Below are 21,601 nucleotides of genomic sequence, written 5' to 3'. Positions count from 1 at the left end.
GTGAGGGGAAACTTGATCTTTTCTGTTTAGTTTATTAGAGAAATTTAGGATTGCATAATTTATATATATTATGGACGATCCCTTGTTCAAACAATTTTGCAAATAAAGTCTGAAATTAAAAACAAATTTGAAAAGTATCAAAAAATTACGCCTAATAATTATAAATTTAATAGCAGCGGTGTTCAGAATATCTAGCGACATAGCAAGGATTATTCTTAAAAGTTAAACATATATCTAGCTACAGTAACAATATCAGATTTAGAACATAGTGCAAGCGAGGAGGAAAGTTTTATTTAAATTGTAAACATTTTGAATAATTTCATTAAACATAAATAAACATTATAAATAAACGTTTTAAGTTTTTTATTTCATAAAAATTCTTTTAAAAGTAGAAACATTGCAAACATTAAACTAGTGATTATTGCAAACATTAAACTAGTGATTATTGCATTTGTTAAACCAAAAATTATATTATAAAAAGTTTAAATTAAAAAAATTTCTTTTACTTCTGTTCAAAGAAATTTTTTTCTAAAACAATTAAATTAAGCATTTTCTTAAACTTAAGCAAATATAATTTGATTTAAACCAAATTTTTTCTTTCAACTTTTAATGCAAATCAATTTGAATGAAAAAATTAAATGAAAGCATCAATTTAAAAACTATTTGAATGAAAAAAATTAATTATACTTAAATTTTTAGTGCTACGCTAGATCAAGAAACAATAAATTATAAAAAATGTGGTATCTAATGAATTTTTTTTTTACTTGTTTGGTGTATAGATTATAGACTTGCATGGTCTTTAGGGATGTCTTTGCGCAAATATGAAGTTTAAAGTTTAATGACAATAATGTTTTAATTTATTAATTAGAACAATTCTATTGTTTTACTCTGTTTTATTTTAAACTCGTTTTATGTTATTTATGTTTATAAACTGTATAAAAAAGCAAGAAAACAGCGTCACAAAGTTGTTTTACATTAACACAAGCTCTTTTTATTGTCAAAACAACTTTGCAGTTTGTTTTATTGTTGTTTTATAGCATTTTACAATCACAATTCAATACTCTTTAAAACTAACACATGTTTTAGCGTCATTAAATAGTTTTCAAAAGCTAGTTAAAGTGGGTTAAATATTGTAATAATTGCGTTTTTACTTTTTTACTTTTACTTTTTTATGTATCATGTTAAGTAAAAATAAATACTAAAAGTAATATCATAATAGTATTAAATACTAGTATAAATAATTAGCTCATTACATTATAACTTGTTCATTTCACTATAAACTTTAAATTATAACATAAGATGTAAATTATAACAGTAACTTACGCTATTTTAAACTCTGCCAAGCGAGAAAATTATAAGATAATATGAAAGATATTATGTTAAAAAAACAATGAATAATTATGAACTAATGTAAAAAAGATACAAATTTATATTAATGCACCCCCCCTCCTTACCACCAAGGGTGTTTGGAATAAGTGTGGGGAAGGGGTGGCAGTAAAAAATTTTTTTTTTCGCGATTTAATTTTTTTGCGTTAATTCCAGCCCTGGTATTTATAAGTTAAGTTTTTCTGGTGCTTTTGAAATTTGTGAAGATCTACGAGGAAGAATTTTAATTTGCTCTTTAGGATTCATTTTGTTTTCTAGTTTCTTTTTAGAGATAAAAGGAATTTCATTGCTACCATTAGGGGTTGGGGGGGGGATAGTTATCGATGGCTGTTACTTTTAAATTGTTGTTTGATGTTTGTATTATAGGACTTGCTCCAATTGGAGCCAGCTGTTTAGTAGACACTGTAGTCTCATGACCACTAGGAAATCTCACATAAGCATAATGAGGATTTGCTTCAATAAGCTGAACCTCATTTACTGAATCTTCATATTTACTGTGCATCACATTTCTTTTTATAATTACAGGTCCTGGGTTCCCAACCCATGAAGGAATTGGGGACCCAGACGATGATCTTCATTAAAAATTGAAAAGGCCTTCATGTGGGCTACAATTAGTAGAAGTATATAATAATGATCTTGTAGCATGAAGTGCATCAGTTAGAACTCATGATGATATTTCAAGCAAATTTTGAAATTTCAGAGTGAGTAATATCAACTTCCAAATAATTTCATTGTATCTAGTTGCTTTAATTAGGTGCACATCATTTGGGCAATAGTACTTGGGTTTTACTTCTTTACATATTCTACAATCTCTACATATTTGTTTTATATCTTCTACTGAATAAGGGAGGTTTCTAGATCAAATAAAATGATGGAGGCATGTAACATCAGGATGGCAAAGTGCGGCATGCAAATCATATAATGATTCTGAACTTATTGCTGCACATCTAGCATGAGTAAATGTATCTGGACCACTATTACACCATATCAGCCATAAGATATACAGTAACCTAAAAAATCTAAAGTCTCAGTTGAAAATACACACTTCTCTTCATTAAATGTAATTCCAGCATCAATGGCAGCTAATCTGAACTTATGCAGATTTTCATCATGTTTTTTCTGACTATTACCACATATTGTAATGTTATCAATGAAAGGAAAGCAGTCAGTTAGTTTATATATTCTAACAAAGTCATCTATTTTCCGTTGAAAACATGCAGACCCATTGGTAACTCCAAAAGGCATTCTAGTATATTGCCACAACTTATTAGATAAAGGCATTTGGTAGTATGTTGAGCGAAGGTCAAGAGTACTATAAATTTTGTATTTGGAAATTATGCTTACAATCGTTTTAATCTTAGGTAGAGGATATGCTTCCAATTGGGTATACTTATTAATAGTTTCAGAATAATCAACTGCCATATGATGTTTATTCTTTTCATTTTTTACTAAGACCTGGGCGCGCCAAGGTGAATTACTTGGCTCTATTATCCCTGTTGAACCAGGCGGTGAATTTCAGATTTAATAAATTCTTGATCTCTTTGAGAATAGTTTCTAGATCTAGTGGCAATCGGTCAACAATCTTTCGTGAGATTAGCAAACAAATCAGGAGGTTCAGGTTTCATTGTTGTTAAAGCTGTGAATGTTATGGGCGGTCTTTTCCCACCATACTTAATGGTAATACTCTCATGCAACTCTTGAAAATCTGTGCCAAGAATAATATTTAAACATAAGTTATCTGGCACATACAACTTGACTTTGTTATAGATTTTGTTTTGAAGAGTTATTGAAACATAACAATATCCATCTGGTTTTGCTGATAAAGAAGCTGATGCCATTTCGATTACACTCTGTTCATAAATAACATCTAAATTGAGTAGAGCCACTAGTTTATTGTTAATGAAACTTTTGTTTGTACTCCCACTATCAATTAAAGCTTCTGCTTTATACTTTTCATTAATAATGATGTTATGACTGACTCTGAAGAGAAATTTTGCTGAAGCTGATATGGTGGCACAGAAGCAATCATCATCAATTTTAAGAATAGCAGCAGAAATATTGGATGACCTGCAAAGTTTTTCAAAATGACCAATCTTTTTACATTTGTGACAGATAGCTTTACGAGCAGGTCATTTAGTACATGGATGTCTTATATTTCCACAAAACTAGCACAATTGTTTTGATTTTACTGTAGAAGCCAAGTGATTATCAGTCATGTATTATTTTTGTAAAGATGATTTTGATGGTCATTTGTGAGTATAAGTTTGAATTTTGTTAGACCACATTTAAAGATTTAGCTTGATTAAAGGCTGATGAAAGGTCTAATGTCTTGTTTTCTAGTAAAACACTGGTGTATAATAATGTTGGAGAGTAAGCCATTTATAAACGCATTGCGAATCATTTTAGATTTATATTGCTTAGCACTTACAGTAGTGAACTTACATGTGTTCATAGACATTATGTTCAATATGGTTTATTAGGAGATTAAGCTTGATGGAGTTATCATCAACTGTACTTACAAAGTTGTAAAATGTTCTTAACCAATCGTTACATGTTTTTGCTGCATCTGATGAGTTCTGATCTATACCATGTCTATCAGGTTTCATGAGTTGCTCCATCTTTCTTTTATTTCATAATAATATTTTAGCTCTTTTGATTGTAAAGAATAACCAAATTAATTATGTTGGCTCAAAAGAGCTATAATTACAGTGTCTCATAAAATTATCCGACCAAACATTTTTAAAAATATTTTTCCTATAAAAAATGCTGTATTTTTGTAAATTTAGACTTTTTTGGTAAACTCAAGATTAATAAAAATAAACAAACATGTTTTTAAATAGGTTTTATTTATTTTAATGTAAAATATGAATCACAAAGTTTTCAGTCTTAAAATAAAGGAACTTAGGTCATTTTTTTATTGTCAAAAAAATATTCGACCAAACACATTATTTGTTTCATAATAAATTATTATATAACAAAACAGTTATTTTAATATTTTGTTGGGCCTCCCTTTGCTTGGATTACAGCTTCTAGACATCTAGGCATTGATTCGACTAAAGATTTTGTTTCTTCTGGTTGAATCTTTTCCCAGGCTTCTTCAATTGCCACTTTGAGGTTATCTTTTTTGGAAAATGGCCGATCTCCAATTTTTTGGTCTAAAATTTCCCACAAATGTTCAATGGGATTAAGGTCCAGTGATTGCGCAGGCCATTACAAGACCACAACATTATTTTCAGCAAACCACTCCTTGGTTTTAGTGGCACTATGCTTGGGATCGTTATCTTGCTGAAATTTAAAATCAGATCCTAGCCGAAATTTTTGAGATGACAAATTTTGCTTTAATATGTTTCTGTATTGCACCTGATCCATTATAGTATCAAAAAATTGGAGTTTTCCGACACCCTTCCAAGCCATTGAACCCAAACCATCACGTTACAGCCACCATACTTGGCAGTTTCTCACACACAGCTTAATTTGTAGGCTTCTTCAGCTTTTCTCCAAATTTTTTGGGCCCCATCAGATGACTTTAAGTTGAATTTCGATTTGTCACTTCACAGGATCTTTTTCCAGAAACTTATTGGCATGTTTTTGAACTTCTTAGCAAACTCCAATCTTCTTTTCGTGTGTTTCTTACTCAAATATGGTTTATTACGCACAAGTCGTCCTTGAAATCCCTGGTCTCGGATACAATTTCTGACTGTCTGATGGGATAATTTGATTCCATAATTCTCTTCAGCTTGCTCAGCCATTTTTTGAGCTGAATTGAAGTTGTTTTTTTCAATTTTTTTGATTTGTATACTTAAGTTCCTATCAAAGCTCTTAGAAGTCTTTTTTTTGTGACCCTGCCCTTCTTTTGTGGCTGTTGTTCCGATGAAATTATACTTCTTTATGTCGGATACTGTGTTATGAGGAGTTCCAGTCTCTTGCTGCACCTGACAATATGTTTTACCCTGATTGCCTAGATTGACAGCTAAATTTCTCTGAGAAACAGTCCAGTGACCTCCAACCATTTTACTTAAAAAAACATGAAACCTTTTTTTTATACGAAAAATTTTACTACAAAAAAACAGTTTTTGTTATGTAATTTCATTAATTGTATAAAAATTTGCTAATATATTTCAACAAATTTCACATAAAATTAATTAAACTTAACCTAAATATTGCTTGGTCAGATAATTTTTTTACAAGCCTATTCAATAGTAAGTTTCTTTTAAGACAAATGATAAACCAACTGAAGCATGAATCGAAAAATATGAACGCTAAATAACATACTATTCCCAATAGAATTAAATTAACAGACAAAGTTAGTATCACTATTCATTGTTTTTAGTATAATTTTGAGCGTAAACATTTTTTTTTGGGAAAAACTTGTTTGGCGGATAATTTTTTGAGACACTGAATATAGTCTATAACAAAATAACAAAATACATAAAGTAAATATAGTATAATACAAAATGTATGTGTATACATAAATATATTGATAATAATATATATGTATATCACATTAACATATCTCTTTTTGTTTGAGGAACTCTATCACATTTTCTTCGGTACATTACATTTTCCACTTTCGGTACTGCTTTGATTTCTCAACATGCAATTAATTTCTGGCTTTAAAAAAAATTCTTTTTTTTTAAGCCAGAAATCATTCAATAAACAAATTGTGCTCCATCAAATCTGATTTTGAAATTGAATATTTGGTGCCCATTGGACTGCCTTTTTTTAAACACACGTCTTGTCCCTTTTCGACACACAATGTTTGTTTTTCCTTGATTACCCCAAAAGACTGTTTTTCATATTTTTTGGTGACGTATTTAAAAGAATGATCAATTGTTTCTGGCTTACACGAAGCAACTTTATTAAATGCTAAGTTGTCTGCTTTTCCTGTTGAAATTTCTTTACCAGGCTTGCAATTTTTAAGTAAGTGCAATTGATCTTCACATTTAAGGTAGCCAGAGTCAAATTCGAGGAGTTCATTTTAGGTTAAAACATAGTCCCAGTCATCAAGTGATTTAAATGCATCATTCTTTTTGTTTCATTTGAGAGTACCGTTGTTGTACCTGAGTCATGGAAACTTTTGTTGTTGTTATTTTTGCAACCTTTGAGTGTTGAGAATGGAATGCCATATTTGAATGCAGCTTTTCTCAGTCACATACTGTTTTCTTTCATATCAGTTAATGTGGCTAGTATATCATCTTTCTTGTATGCTTTTGTTTTTTTAGTTGACATTATGAAGTGAGTGAGTTGAGTTGAATTGAGTGAGTGATGATTTTATTGAGAAATAACATAGTAATTGATTTTTAATAAGACTAAGTGATGGTTGTGTTGACATTTTTAATTAAACCGCAGCTAACACTATGTTAATTAGATAGGCGCTTAAGATAAAGATTATTTAGATAAAGATAAGTGCTTAAAATAAAGATAGGCGCTTAGTCACTTGTAAAAAACTAAGTAATTAATCAAGTGCAATTTTATCAGGAAAGAGAGTTTTTTTTTTTACTTTTTTGATTTTTGATTTAACTTTTTGTTCTAGCTGCATAAAAATATGTTATCAGAATGGAAATAAAATTTCCAACAAGATAGTGCTGAAAGTATTTTTATATCAATTTCAGTTCTAGCGCTATTATGTTTGCAGCAATAAGAAATATATGAAAGTTTTTGACTTAGAGATGTATGAAAAAAGAAATAAATGTAGTTGAAAGATGTATGAAAAAAGAAAAAAATGAAGTTGAATTAGCATATAATTTTATCAATTTGAATAGAGGAGATAGTTCTGTATTCGAATGTATTTTTATTTTTTTCATAGCCATATCCATTCAGTTTTTATTTGATAATTTCGATCAGTGTGCGGAATGATATGGTTTGCGGTTTGACTTGGTATTACTCTATTTTTTGTTTGTAATATTTTTTATTTTTTTTTAACTTTTTAAAAGTAAAATTTTAAGAAATAATTGAAAAAAAAAAAAGAATGTTTACATATTTTAATTCATTTAAACAAATGTAGAGAAACAAAAGAAATTAATTCATGTTAAATGACAAAAAAAAAAATTTAATAATAAATTTACTTATTAAATATTAAAAACAAAAACAAAAAAATTAAAACAAAAATTTAATATTAAAAACAAAAAAAAAGACGTTCCACAATATGTACATTAACAAAATAACACTTCTATATTTGTTTTTCTTAATTAGTAAATTAAACTTGTTTTGCTGTAGTTTATTTTATTGCTGTAATTTAAAAATTTTTATGTCCATAAATAAGTAAACAAAATAAAGATAATTTTATGATGTCAAAATCGCAATGAGCTAATGTGCTAAGCCGTTTTTATTTAAAACAAGACCTGTATATCTAGAACTACCTGGCTCTGACACAGAACTTGACAACGAGAAAGTAAAAATGAGAAAGAAGACATATTTAAAGGTGACCTTAAAGAATTGTTTGATATTGCAACAAAGGATAAGATGATAGAAATACAGAACAAAGGAGATGGGGAATTCCTTTGCATGCAAAAGGGAAGATATTTTTTTCATGCAATTGGAGAGGAGTAGATGTAAGGAAAAGGAAAAGAATCTTGACTTAATGACATTAAACTTTTGTCAAATCTGAAGGCTTATCCAATGTTGTTCCACAATCAAAGAAGAGGCATCAAAAGGAAAAAAGAGAGAAAGTGAAAATGAGATACGAAGAATGCATGACGAGGGGCATTAATGAAATAGAAAGTGTACTTTCTTTGTTAACATCTAATTGGAAGGCAAAAGAAGATCAGGAGTATCAGACAACTAAAACTAAGACATGTACATCTACAATGTCAACATCAACAGCTTGTGTTTTATCAACAAAAAATAAATTTTTGAACATCTTCCATTCCCCTGATGTTCTAGGTGCTTTGGATTGTATTTACCTCCCATAGAGCTGTGTTTGTTGCCAGAGCTGTTGCACAGTTCCTTGGACATTTAGAAATAACATTATCACCAAGTTCAATTAGATGATCCAAAATAAAAAAAAAGGGCTGCTGCAATAGATGAAAAAAAAAATTCTTTGACAGATCTACTATTACTGCATTTGGATTGTAAAATATTGTCCAATATTGATGAATCAAAGGAAATTGTGGACCACATTGCTGTTATTGTTACAGGGAATGGCTAGGAAACACAGTTGGCTATTCATAAATGGGATAAAAGAACTGGAGAGGCTCAAATAAATGCCTTTATTGAAGTAATTGATAAATGAGATCTGCGTTCATAGATCAAAGTCCTTGTATTCAACACAACAGCTAGAAATACAGGGTTTCATAAGGATCCATGTGTTAATATTGAAGAAGCTCTGGGAACTAAAATGGTCTGGATTGCATGTCATCATCATGCCAATTGAAGTTGTCCTTGGAAGAAATTTTCATGTTTCTGTTAGGTCCAACGGAAGGTCCATCAACTGCACTATTCAAGCAGTTACAGAAACTATGGTGATCAATAAACCAAGGTGCTTATTGTACAGCAACTGATGAACTGTTTCAGGATTCAATACTGAAAAACATGGAACAGGGAATTCTTGTCTATTTACAAGGTGCTTTTGAAACAACAGCAGTAAAGTAACTATTATCCGGAATTTTTACATTTATTCTTTTAGTTTTCAAGCACCTGGTCCAACACATCATGCAAGATAAATGGCGAAAACCACTTACACACACACTTACGCACTAAAAATCTTTGTTTTTTTGTCTTTTCCATGCCAAACAGTGGAACAAAGCACCATTTAGAATCCAATCTTGACTTAATGACATTAAACTTTTGTCAAATCTGAAGGCTTATCCAATGTTGTTCCACAATCAATGCAATGACATCACAAATGGCGGGAGCGTTTATTTAAAGGTGAAAAGGAAAAAAAGAGAAAAGGCGAAGGAAATTTTGTTAAAGAATAAAAAAGATTTATTAAAAATACAGTAAAATAAGAAAATTATTGAAAGGTATAAACAAATTAAAAGATTAAAGAAAAAAAAAAACACGAAAATTAATAAAAGAACTAAATGTACAAACAGATTTAATAAAATGAAAACAAAACAAAAAAAATCAATCAAAAGCAAAGTACCAATTTAAAAAAAAAAGTTCGAAATAATAATAGAAAAACTAATTAAAACATAAAAATAAATTGCTAACAATTTTTCTACACCTTTTTTTTTTTTTTCCTCCAAAAATAACAGAAGATTATTATTTTTTTATTTTATTTTATCTTGTAGAAGTTTTTGTGTTTGGATTTTCGTTTTGTAGTTTTTGCTTTAATTTTGTAGTTATTGTGTTTGTCTTTTTGCTTGCGTAAAGTTTGTTATTATTTGTGCTGTTTGTTGTTAATTATTTTTATTTTTATTCTCTGTTTTTCTATTTTACTAAATTTTCTTCACCTTTCTTTTTTTTCCAAAAATAACAAAAGTTTGTTTTTATTTTATTTTGTAAAGTTCTTGTGTTTGCCTTTTCGTTTTGTAGTTTTAGCTTTCATTTTGTAGTTTTTGCTTTCATTTTGTAGTTTTTATGTTTTGCCTTTTCATTTGTGTAAAGTTTATTTTTATTTGTGCTGTTTTGCTAATTATTATTATTTTTGCTTGCTGTTTTTATTGAGTGTTTTTCATATTTTTTGTCTTATTATTTAACTTATTATAGCTTTATCGTTATTATTATTATTTTTAATTAGTTTAATTTACGCATGCTTTTATTTATTATTATTGCTGTTAATTTTTTTGTTTGCTTGTTTTTTTTAATTTAGGTTTCACTCCAATGACTAGTTTCTAACTATATGATTGACACCTAACCTAATTTTGTTAAATTATAAAAAAAAACTTGTAATTTTTCGATTTTTGGTTGAACAAATGGATAAATAAATAAAAATAAAAAAATAAAAAAATAAAAAAATAAATGAAGACTGTTGCTAGCAAGGCAACAGTCTTTATTGGATAAGCTTTTTCTCTCTAAGCATCTGATTAGCATGACCCTTTTAGATGACAGAGCGTCAGCATCAAAATAAAAAAAAAAACAGTACAAAATTTACATCAACCAACATTGACACCTTCAGTGTGTCAATATTGATAAGTGAGTCTGAATAGTTGAGATTGGAGGATCTAGTGATCAAAAGGGCATCTTTGTTTGATGTTCTCATTTAGGAAGGCTGAGAAATGTCTCAGATATTCCTTAAGAAACCACCAGGACAGTGGAAGTCAAATCCAATCTTCAAAGACTTTTATGAACTGGCTGCACTCATAACAGTTATTAATGATGTAGCTAAAAGGGAGATCAGTTTTATTGAGAAATACAATAACACACTGACAAAGAATGAGAAACAGAAACAGTTTATTCATTGATTGGCTGCAAACCAACACAAGAAATTTTCAACTCTATCAAAGACATCACTTATGTGGAACAATTTATCTGAAAACTGTAAAATTGTAAAACTAAATTCTTAATTATATTAATTTTTTTGGTTGCATTTTTTAATTATAACTTAAATTTAATTTCTTAATTTTACTTTAATATATATTTTAATCTTTAAGTTTTTAATTGGAAATCAATATAAAAGTATTTTAAATATTGGTAGAACCTAAAAACTGTAAAATGGGCTGACCACTAAACCTTGTTCACAATTGTTAAAATCATAACAAACGACATAAAAAACCTTGTGGATAACCAAAATCTGTTAATTGACTTTTTTGGACCACCCTATTTTATATATATATATATATATATATATATATATATATATATATATATATATATATATATATATATATATATATATATATATATATATATATATATATATATATATATATATATATAAATTTGTAATTAAGTTTATATACTTCAACAGTTAAGCAGGTAAGTTAAGTTAAGGCAAACTAAAATGAACTAAAATTTCTTTTTAGTGTTATTGTGTTACTTTTAAGTATTTTTAAGTTATAGGTAACCTATAGTTGTTTTATGTAGAGAATTTAAATGAAATTGAAATTTTCCTCTTATCATTAGCTTCATTTCTTTTTTATAGTTTGCTCAAGGAGAACCTCCAAATGCAAAAGGCCTATGCGAGTTGATTAAACAATTAGTACAATACCAGGAGGTATATCTAATTTAGTTGTTAGTTTATTATTATAAATATTTTTATTATTATTTACTTTTAAATTATTTTTTAAAATCTTGTTAACTCTTTAAGCCTACTATGCATTGCTCTAAAATCAAATGAAGAAATAGGCTAATATATAAAGAAACATCAAGTATGTTAAAATGAGTTTTTGACAAGATATTGAATGTTTGTTTCTAATTCTATATTTAAAACAATCAAATTTCTCGTGCTTCAGTTTCAAAAACGGTTTTCTCGTGTTTCAGTTTTCTCCAGATATTATACTCAGAATTAAATTACTAGATATTAGTAATTTAATTCTGTATAAAAAATAATTTTGAAGGTAAAATCAGAAAAAATTCCCAAAAAAGTAAAATCCTCTCTTTGCTTAATGATGCATTGTGAAAAGATGTAAAAAATGATTGTTTTTTGAAAATAAAAATAATTCTTAAATTAAATATTTTCTTTATCAGAACTTTGTCTACTTCTATTCTTTTTTTTTTATCTATGAAAGCATATTAGTCCAAATACACAATGTATTTGGACTAATATGCTTTCATAATCTATGAAAACATATTAGTCCAAATACATTGTGTTGCTGGGTTTTCATAATTTCTCTTTTATATAAAGGACAGTAAAATCTTTAGAATATTTTACTCTCCTTTCTATATAATGGTAGATGCAGTAATACAATTATCTGTCATAAATAATAAATTATTGCAAAAATAATGCAATAAAAATTTTAATGAGCTTTCTGTTCTAAATAAAATATATTAGTGGCTTGTTCTGTTATATAGATTTGTTCTATTTAGGTTTTCGCTAATGTAATAAATATATACATTTTTGCACTATAAATTTTTTAGGATGCATTTGGTAAGAACACAAGTAATCCTCCATTAACTAGATTACCGGTAACTTTTTAAAGTACTTTTATTTTCATTAGATATTTTTAATATTTAATAACTTTTTTTATTTAATATATTTATATAAATTATAAATAAAATCAAAATAAATATCAAATTTAAATAATATTTAATAACATTTTTTCTGAAGAGAGCATTTATATTTTTAAAATGTTTTGAATGTTTTGATAAAACAATTTTTTTTTTTTTTTTTTTTTTGGGGGGGGGGGGTTTGTTTTTAATATTATACAGTTGTAATAGTGTTGGCACAGAGTGTAATACAATATTTGTAAGAAAATCAATGTATGTATTTATTTTTTTTTTTTTTTTTGCAAATAAATAACAAGTTTTTTAAAACTTTTTAACTTTTATACATATATATAAATATATATGTATGTATATATTTACATGTATATATATACTTTCTTCTCAACAAAATCTTTCTACTTTTCGAGTGAATTAACTTTAATGATTCTTATAGAATTGTTTGTTAAAGAGACCATGGCTGTTAAAAGTCGTCGCTGATAAAATTTAAATTTTTTTTCAATAGTTTTCACTTTTTAATTTTACTTATTAAAATTTTTTATATAATTAAATAATATAAATAAAACTCAATACAACTTTCGATAATACTTTAATATTAATATATAAAAATCATTAGCTACTTTATTTAAAAACGTTTTGCTAATATAAAAGCGTTAGTAAAGATAAACATGTTGAATTTATTTATTTTCGACATAATTATCTGTAATTATTATTAAACCAGTTTTTTTAGGTCATAACTGTTAAAAACTGAGGTTAAATCATCAAAAAATATTATATAAAGACTTGAAATTCTATGCCTTCCTGGTTAAGCCTGTTTATGTCAGCACAATCTTTAAATGACGGCACATAAAATGTCTTGTCAGAATTTAATTTGTCAAATGAGACCTTGTTTTTTTTTTCATCAAAAAAATGGTAAACATAGTATTTAAAAAAATTTTTTTTTTTTTAAATGTTAAACTTTTTAACATTTATTTCACAAGTTATTAGGAGGATTTTTTGAGGTTTTTTTCATTTTTAGACCTCACTATGGATAAAAATGGCAATATAGAGTATAATATTAGTACCCCTTTAGACTATTTACATATAGTTTAAGTATTAGAATTTTTTAAGTTGTTGAAGTGTGAAGGATTGAAACTGTTGAGGTTATTTGGCTTTGAAGCTGTTAAAGTGATGTGATTTTTAAAGCTGTTGAAGTGTTGTAGTTTTAAATTTTGAAATAAAGTACAACACTTTAGTTGTTATGCTGTTGCATTAATGTGTACTTATCATTACTATTATATATTATTTATTATTATTTTACTATATCATTATTTATAATTATGTTTGTTTTAATTACTTTTAATTAGTCATTTTTTAATACTAAATACTGAATTTAAGAAAAAAACTATTTGCTTGAAATGTAAATAAACATTTTTATTGAATAATTTATAAATATTAAAAAGTATTGAATAAGGGAGCATGGGGTTGTTTTATTCTTTTTTTGTCTTCTTTAGTGTTGCTTTAACTATTTTTTCTTGATAGCTATGATTTCTTGTTATAGATTAAAGTTTTTATGGACTATTCTCCAGAAGGTTCTCTGTGTCATCTGTTATCTTGTGCATTTAAATTCAAAGTTAATCAAGGATGGTATGTTTCTTATATATACTTTTTTAGTTCTTTACTTTTTTGTTGACGAATTCTAATTGATGTTTTTAATATTTTAGTTCCTTCTTTTTGTGTTCAAAGAAAATATTCACCCTAGCTCAAAGTCTATCCTAAATAATTTTCAGTATTTAACAATTATTAAATATTTGTTACATATTCAAAGTATATATTTTTTTAATAAAATAAAAAAATATTAAAATCTTATGGCTAAAAAATCATTGAATTTTAACTTAAGGTGAAAAGATTTTTTAATGAGTCCTAGGCCACATAAATCCTAGATTTGGTCTGATTCCAAAGTTCTGAATTCTAGAAATACTTTTCAAGATTTAGATTTCTAATAGATCTTTTTTATATGGAAATCAGGGCTTGAATTAACACAAAAAAATCTAATCAAGAAAAAAAAAATTTTTTTTTGCAACCTCCTCCTCCTCCCCCCCTCCCCATTCAACCCTGCCACTTAAGTGTAATGGGAGGGGGGGAGTTGTATCTTTTGTAGTTAGTATTTTTTTAACATATTATCATGTATTTAAATATTTTATAATTTTCTAGTTTGGTAGATTTTAAAATTAAATACTTGATAACGAGATAAGTTTCAAATGTTTACATTCTCATTTTCAAAAAAAGATGCGCGCGCAAACTTGTAGGTAGAAAAACAAATAATTGGAAATTTTCCAGTAATAACATTGAGATATTTGTATGCTATATTTAATCACTGATTCTTATTTATTCACTGATTCACTGGTTTAACAAGAAATAAATTATGCCAACCATTTGTGCAGTTGGTTGCTCAAACAAATTTAAAAATGAATGTAGATTGAAATTTTATAAATTTCCATCAGGAAAATTGTCTTTTGAGAAAAGAAGATGTATAGTCTGGATTAAAAATATTAATTTTAACGATTGGGACAGTTAGGAAAGTAAAAAAATTAGTAAAAAAAAAATATGGCGTGCACATTTTGTATCAGGTATGTCCTTTGATGAATGAGGTTAGCTAATAAAACTCTATACATAGTAATACATTTAATAAGATTCTTTAAATTAGTGATTTATACTATTTGGTACATTTAAATAATTTCAATTGTAAATTTTTGCGGTAGTGGTGTAGTGGTAGTGCGCTCGCTTCATAAGCAAGAGGTTCCGAGTTCGATCCCCACCATGTCCCTGGTAGTACCGCGCTCAACTTGTTTCTCCGCGCAGCGGCCTTGTTCGTCAAGGTTCGTGTTTCGGAGTTATAGAGTTGAGAGAGGGTTATAACCACAATTAAGTAGCCTCCTCATCTGTAGTGGCCTTCTGGGCCTTGGGGAGGTGAAATAAAAAAAAAAAAAAAAAAAAAAAAAATAGAACTTATTATATTTTAGGAAAATGTTCTGATGACCCATCTGACATTGACTGGAGTCCAAATGTATTTAATCACCTTGGAGCTGCTCCGATTTCTAGTTTGATTAAAAAAAGGAAGAAAATAGATTGCTATAAAGCTTTATGTAATAAACGATTTTTCGAAAAATCAATACTCCCTTCTAGCCAATCAAATAATATAGAGCTTGATAACTATAACGATAATGTAAATATTGACATAAATCCACCAAATTACGAGTCAGCTATTTCTAAATTTTGTCAGCATGATGCTTATAAAGCAGAAGTTGAAACTCATAACTTTCAGTTAATGCAATACAGAAATGAATTGAATGAGAAATGAAATTATTGAACTTAAAAAAAATAATACCAGACTAGACCATAATAATCATATTCCATACCTAACAGCCTAACAGATAAATGAATTTTTTTCAGGCTTGTCTCGAACTACGTTTATGTGGCTCTTTGAAAGAGTTAAAAATTATATTACAAAAGTTCGCTCAAGGTTATTGTTGGAGGACCATCTCTTAATTTTATACTCATAAAACTAAAATTAGATCTATTAGATAAAGATATTGCTTTTCAATTTAGACTAAGCCCAGCAATAGTTTCAAAAATTTTCAGAACGATAATACCAATTCTTTCTGCTAGAGTTGTCAATCTCAAATTTTGGCCAGACCGTAGACACGGACATTCCTATACCGTTTGACCAGACCGTGGATGTGGACATTCCTATACCGTGGACATGGACATTCCTATTCCTATTTATTCCTATACCGTTTGGACATTACATTCTTATACCGTGGACATTCCTATACCATGGACATTCCTATACCGTGGACATGGACATTCCTATACTGTTTGGCCAGACCATGGGCGTGGACATTCCTATACGTTTTGAAAAAAAGTTTAAAGACTGTGTCTATATTATTGATTGTACCAAAGTATTTATTGAAAAACCAAACTTGGTCTAATTATAAACAACAATACTAATAAATATCTTATTGGTATTACACCAGCTGGGGCAGTTAGTTTTTTATCTCCTGGCTAAGGGTGGTTATGTTTCAGACAAACAGATAACGTTTGAGTCAAACTTTTGTCAGAAACTTAATCCTGGCAACTGTGTTCTTGCTGGTAGAGGATTCAATATTAAAGATGAACTAAATGCTGTTGGGGCAATGTTAAAAATTCCATCATTTGCGAAAGGTAGACAACAATTATCTGGATGGAAAGTGGATACATCTAGACAGATATCTAATGTTCGCATACATGTGGAAAGAGTGATTGGTCGAATAAAAAAGTTACGCATTATTCATATGACTGTGTCAATCACTCAAGTGGGTTTATTAGATGATATTATGATTATTATTTGTGCTCTTGTAAATCTCAATATGAGTGTAGTTACTTGATTAATGCAAATGTAAAAACAAATTTACTGAGAAGCAATTTTTATAGTTTTAAAATCTAAATACATGTTAAAGGAAAGTAAAATTTGTTATTGTTTATTGCTTGGTTTTACATTCTTTGCATAACCAATTAGTACTTTTAGTCCAACACAAGCATAATCAAACCATTCATATTTGCAGTTAGCAATATTGCATGGTATCATTTTTCAAAAACATAGTCTTCGGCATATACAGTAAACTTTCCTACTATTTATTGTTGATTTATAATTACAGCGTGTTGCAAGCTCTGGCAATAAAATGTTTTTGAAATATGTTAAAAATTTTGAGAATAAGATCTGTACCTTTTTCAATTGTTAAAATGAAACTTTGTTCACCTTTAACAGCAGGGGAGAATACAAGAAAATCAGCCTCAGAACAGAGACATACATGTAGTTGCAATTGAATTTGGTAGTAATACTTGTGATTCTTTTTTATAATAAGATCTTTATTGATTGGAAAATCCTGTTCTGCTTCTCATCCTTCAAAACCATTTTGATATTTATAAGGACATTTGATTTCTGAAATTTTAGTTTGATGACAACCGTATCTAATCAATGCATCTGGAGAAGCTCCAATGAATGGGTATTGTTCTCTCACATGAAAACTAGTATTTAAAAATTGGAAATTTATATGTCTATATTTTACTTTTTCAATATAATATTTTCATGCAACATGTTCCGTTTCTGTTCCATATTGTGTGTACTTGTTAACAGAATTTTTTCATGCAACATGTTCCGTTTCTGTTCCATATTGTGTGTACTTCTTAACAGAATTTTTTCATGCAACATGTTCCGTTTCTGTTCCATATTGTGTGTACTTGTTAACAGAATTTTTTCATGCAACATGTTCCGTTTCTGTTCCATATTGTGTGTACTTCTTAACAGAATTTTTTCATGCAACATGTTCCGTTTCTGTTCCATATTGTGTGTACTTCTTAACAGATTTTTTTACATAATGCATAAGTTTTTAACCAATAATTCACTTGACATATTGTTTGTGTTAGAATGATCTACTTCTTTTGCATTCAAAGCTGTTATACACCCTGCACGGTGCATCATCCAAACAGGATTTAATGATTGTGTTTTTATTTGGTTGTATAAGTTATTATACTGTCTTATTATCATAACTGATTATTATCATTTTTATAATTGTTATATATACTTTGGCAAAGAGTTATCAACTTATCCTCAGGTAAATTTATACTTGTTGGATCATATATTGATGTGAGAGTTTCAGGAAGTGTTGTCTTTTCTGTCTCAGATGAAGTTTCAGTAGCGCTAGAGTCAACAGACATAAGTTCTGTAAGATCAATACTCAAAAAATTGCAGATTTTGGAATAATTTTATAAAGTTTTTCTATCACTTTAGCTGTTAACTGGTGCTCACGATCCCTTGGACTATTGCTGAAAAAGTGTTTTTTTAAATGTAGCTTTGCAGCCAAATCTTTATATAAAAGATTTTTTTGAGGTCACCGAAAATCTATGAGCTGCAATGGAGCAGGCTGAACAGATTTTTTGCATTTCTTCCAAGCACACAAAATACTTGTAATTTTTAATGTGAAGCTGCTTCTAATTTAAATAATAATGCTGCTGCATGGCTACAAACTGATCCTAATCCAGCCATCCATGAAAAATTAGCAGTTAGTACCCAACCAAGTTCTTTCTCAAGACAAGTCCATACATCATACATATTTCTGTTGTTTTGTCTTTGACTTGGCAAGACCTATTACAAAAAGATTATTTCTATATTAAAGTTATTATTTTCATTCTTCTTTGGTAAAACTTTATTTTTTAATTAAATGTTAAAAATAACCTTTGATTTTATAAAACAGAATTAGCTCTTATTCGATATTTTATTATAAAAACATTCTTGAACATGACCACAAGTGAAGTAATCATATGCTTCCAAGGATTTATAGGCTCTGATTGATTCCTTCGTGTATATGCTAAGTGTATCAATTAAATATTGAGTAACGTCTTGCCATGTAATGTTTGGCAATTGATTGACATCGTTGCTCCATTCTTTTGGTTTGATTATAAATGGATCTGGTAAAACTTCCCCATTTTTAATAGTTAGCTTTTTTGTATAGTCTATTGCTTCTTTTTATTTTAAACTTTTAAAATATTCACTTATGATATTGTTAACTACTTTGTAAAATTAAGTGTTATTAATGACTTCCAAAAGCAAAATATGTTTAAAAAGAGTTGAAAAATCGCAAGATCAAAAGCAATTTTTAAATTTAAAATGAGTTTAAAATTTGTTCAAGAACATCTGTTTTAAAAGTTTTTAAATAAAAGTTTTTAGTAACAATAAAAACTTTTATATCCAAAATTTATTTGAAAAATTTGTAATTAATTTTAATTATTATTCTTTCTATAATTTTTTAAAGGAAATATTGATTTTAGGGTACAAACATTGATTTTAAGGTATAAAAGAAATATAAAAAACATTAAAGTTCTTGCTTTTTTTAATTTTTTTACCTACAAGTATGCCAACGCATGTTGTTTACAAAAAGATCTAATGTCGCACGGAAACTCACCTATACCTTGAAATATTGTATAAAAATTAATTCAAAAAAACAAAAAAAGAATTTCATTCATAATAGAAGTTTGTTTAAGTTGTTTTAACAATATAAAGTTTAAGTTATTTTAACAATATAAAGAGCTCGTGTGAATGTAAAATAACTTTGTGACGCTGTTTTATTGCTGTTTCATACAATTTATAACAGTTTATTATACAGTAGTAACATAAAAACAAAGTAAATAAATATAATTTTTCTAATTAATAAATTAAAACATCACTTTAAACTTCATATTTGCACTAAAACATGCGTATAGACCATATGTGTCTATTATCTATAGACCAAACAAGTAAGATTAAAGCAAAAAATCATTAGATACAACGTTTTTTTAAATTTATCATTTCTTGATCTATTAAAATTTTAAGTTTAGTTTAGTTTTTCATTAAAATAGTTTTTAAGTTGATGTTTTCAATTTTTTTATTAAAATTGTTTTCCAATAAAAAAAAAGAATATAATTCGATTTATCAAAACAAAAAAATTTGTTTTAATAAATCTAATTATATTTCCTTAAGTTTAAGAATATGCTTAAATTATTTTTTTAGAAAAAAATCTCTTTGAACAAAAGGAAAATAATTTATTAATTTAAATTTTTAATAATTTAATTTTTATTTTAACTTTAGCAATCACTGGTTTAATGTTTGCAATAGAATGTTTCTATTTTTAAAAATATTTTCAAGAAAGGAAATAAAGTTAATTATTCAAAACGCTTATAATTTAAATAAAACTTTCCTCTTCATTTTGACTATGTTCTAAATATGATATTGCTACTGTAGTTAGATATATGTTAAACTTTCAGCTATGATTCTTGCTATGCTGGGTATTACGGATGCTGTTGAATTCTTTTTAACTCTTTTTAATTTTTTTAAGTTTTGTTTTAATTTCAAATTTCAATTGCAAAATTATTTGAATAAGAGAATTTATAAGGATAATTTTTGCGAGTCTTTGAGTATATTAAATTAAGTATAAGTAAATTTGATAGTTGAGTAACTGTAAGTTACTGTAGTAACTTAACTGGTTGTTTTGATTTAGTTTAAAAGTAAATTTACTGCAATGTACTTTATCAATTCAGTAAATCAAACTAAATATAACTTTAAAATAATATTGGCTTCCATGCAGAGATTTAAAGTAATTTAAATTCAAAAGGGCTTTATGTTGAATAAAATCTCAGCGCATTGAGAGCAAAGATTCTATTTAAAATATAAATTTAGTGACCCTAATAAAAAATTTATGACCCTAATAAAAAACTTTGACAAAAACATTAACTTTAAAAATGCTAAATTAGCTGCCTGCACGCTAACTTGTCAGTTGATGCCTAAATCAGCAGTAATAAATTGTTTTTATATCATTAAAAAATTTTAATTTTTTTTCATATATATATACAGGCGTCGTTTTGACTTTCAATCACCTTCAAGAGCCGATCGAAATGTTGAAATGTTTCTTAATATAGAAAGATTGCTTAAAGAAGTATGATTTCTATACTCTTAATATTTTATTCATTTAAAAATTTAAAATCATTGTTTTTTTAAAATTACTTATGATCATTATGATTTAGGATTCAGTTCATGATGTTATAAAAATTTAATTAGGTTTTTTATATTTTTAAATAGTTTTTTTTACTTATAATTAGCAGCTTTGAAAATTTTTGCATTTGCATGTTGTTCTTGGAAATAATTGGGCTTTGTACTTGTTATAAATGTTGCTTTTTTTTTATCATTAGTTTTTTTTATATGTTAAATGTGTAAATGATTTTTTATTATAGGTTATAACTAATATAGTTTTTTTAATATCATCTAGAGAGGGTTTCTCGAATCACGTAAAATCTATTTAGACCCAACTATAGATGAGAAGCAGCATGCTAAGTTGCAAGATATTGTAAAAAGACATCAGGTTTACTTTTGTCTTGAGAATCTCTTGTTTTGAAAATACTTCTAAAGTATTTTCAAAAGCCTTTTAATTTATCTTTTTTAATTATTTTTTGTGTGAATGTTTGGAAAGCCAATTAAGTAAATCTCAAAGGTTTTTCTAAAAAAGTTTAAAAAAAACTGTTTCAAAAATCCTTTCAATTGTTTTAAACATGAAAATGTTGTTAGTTTTTTATAGTTTGTGGAAAAAACTATTATGCAATTTGTATCTATAAAATTTGCAGTTTT

At 27.4% G+C, this 21,601-nt stretch overlaps 1 protein-coding gene across 1 annotated transcript in view; it reads left to right on the top strand.

Annotated features, from left to right (window-relative positions):
- LOC100210696 (SWI/SNF complex subunit SMARCC2) overlaps nucleotides 1–21,601 on the top strand; it is a 63,984-nt gene that overhangs the window by 3,490 nt on the left and 38,893 nt on the right. The window contains exons 2-6 of the mRNA XM_065810602.1: nucleotides 11,411–11,482; nucleotides 12,346–12,393; nucleotides 13,970–14,055; nucleotides 20,834–20,915; nucleotides 21,246–21,338. Coding sequence (XP_065666674.1) covers nucleotides 11,411–11,482; nucleotides 12,346–12,393; nucleotides 13,970–14,055; nucleotides 20,834–20,915; nucleotides 21,246–21,338 — 381 coding nt within the window. The remainder of the gene's footprint in view (nucleotides 1–11,410; nucleotides 11,483–12,345; nucleotides 12,394–13,969; nucleotides 14,056–20,833; nucleotides 20,916–21,245; nucleotides 21,339–21,601) is intronic.

This window comes from Hydra vulgaris, chromosome 11 (genome assembly GCF_038396675.1).
Source record: "Hydra vulgaris chromosome 11, alternate assembly HydraT2T_AEP".
Classification (NCBI taxonomy): Eukaryota; Metazoa; Cnidaria; class Hydrozoa; order Anthoathecata; family Hydridae; genus Hydra; species Hydra vulgaris.
The sequence above is the reverse complement of the archived record's forward strand: the minus strand, read 5'-3'. Positions and strand labels throughout refer to the sequence as shown.